Source organism: Haplochromis burtoni, unplaced genomic scaffold (genome assembly GCF_018398535.1).
Source record: "Haplochromis burtoni strain Fernald_Lab_line unplaced genomic scaffold, NCSU_Asbu1 Contig_1628, whole genome shotgun sequence".
Taxonomy (NCBI): Eukaryota; Metazoa; Chordata; class Actinopteri; order Cichliformes; family Cichlidae; genus Haplochromis; species Haplochromis burtoni.
Window position 1 is genome coordinate 29,815 of NW_024583989.1, and position 1,498 is coordinate 31,312.

The following is a 1,498-nucleotide window of genomic DNA, read 5'->3' on the forward strand; positions in this document are numbered from 1 at the left end:
CTTTCTGTCTTATTGTAGAGGCTGCAGAATTTGAAGGAGAAGGAACGCTGTACAACATGAGAGAGACTATTACGGACCACGTGCACTCAAATAAGGACATGTTTGAGCAGGCAAAAAATACCATGTTGGAGAAGTTGCACAGTTTGAAGGTTTGTCATATGATTACCATATTTTGTTATAATTCACCCAAAGGCTTTTTCTATGTTTAGCTGGAATAGACTTAGACAAAAATGTATGTTCAATTTATATTTTTAATCCAGTTTGAGAAACTTCTAAATGTAATTGTATTTGACTTTAACACATTTTGATCTGTGATAAGTAATTACAATTTCTAAAATAGGTAAACATCCTGGAGATTCTGGAGAAAATTATGAAGGAATCCATTGAAAGTTCATTTAAAACTGATGGGAGCTCACTCCCAGGTAAACAGGACAGTTTGCTGTAATTACATTTGATAATGCTTTCTTCCTTTTCACTTTATCTTTACAGTCTTGCACCTGATAGCACAGTCTGTTTACCTATTTGTCTATCTATTTTTTAATTAACTTAAAAATTACTGAGTGACACTGCTACTGTGGCGGGAAACAATTAAAAAATATTTTGTTTTTCAGATGTTTCAACAGAGCTTGAGATGGTGAAAAAATATTATGATCAACTTGCAGCCACTCCAGACGATGAAACATCACTTGGTAAATCCTTAAATGTCATCATCAGTATTACATTAAATGTTTTAAATTAAAACAATTGTCCTTAATGGAACCAATGGAAACCAAAGTTTCCATTTGTTATCGCTCTTTGTTAAACCTCTTTTTCTGTTTTTGTCATGGTTGGCTGTGTGGCAGGCAGGCAAGCAGGAGTGGTGGACCCAAAATGCAGGACTCAGACTCAAGGGATGAACTCAAAAGCTTTTATCTCAGCTTTATTTGCTGGCACAGGAAAACAAGCTTACAAAGGAAACTAAACTGAACTGGGAAACAACATAAACTCATGGGAAACACAAGGAGATCCACACAGCACGAGGGTGAACTGACGTTAACAATGCGACAACAAGAACTAACTGACAGGGACTAAAATACACTGGTAGGCACATGAGGAAACGAGGCACAGGTGGGAACACAGCCGGGAGAAATTAGACTAAACGAGACAGAGGAAGCGAAACTAGAAACACTGACATAAGATATGAACCTTCAAAGTAAAACAGGAAATCCACAGACTGAACACAGATAACTCTGACCAAGAACAGGAGGAACACAGTACAGTGGTCAGAGTGACAGCAGGGGCAAAGGAATACACAAGCTAAGAAATATAGAACAGAAAACAAAACACCAGTAGTCATAAGCCAAGAATCCAAAGGAAAACAGACCAATAAACAATAATATAGAATCAAAACACTGGGCCACAGGCCCAGAACCGTGACAGTTTGGGATCTTTCAGATTTGCTGACTGGGTAGAAACTGCAGAAACCTGGACACATACAGGTTCTCCCAGAGGAAGTGCT

The 1,498-nt window shown here is 38.0% G+C and overlaps 1 protein-coding gene across 1 annotated transcript in view; it reads left to right on the forward strand.

Annotated features, from left to right (window-relative positions):
* LOC102314673 overlaps window positions 1-34 on the forward strand; it is a 5,412-nt gene extending 5,378 nt beyond the window's left edge. Inside the window, exon 7 of the mRNA XM_005952668.2 lies at window positions 21-34. Coding sequence (XP_005952730.1) covers window positions 21-34 — 14 coding nt within the window. The remainder of the gene's footprint in view (window positions 1-20) is intronic.
* Window positions 35-1,498: the final 1,464 nt, after the last annotated feature.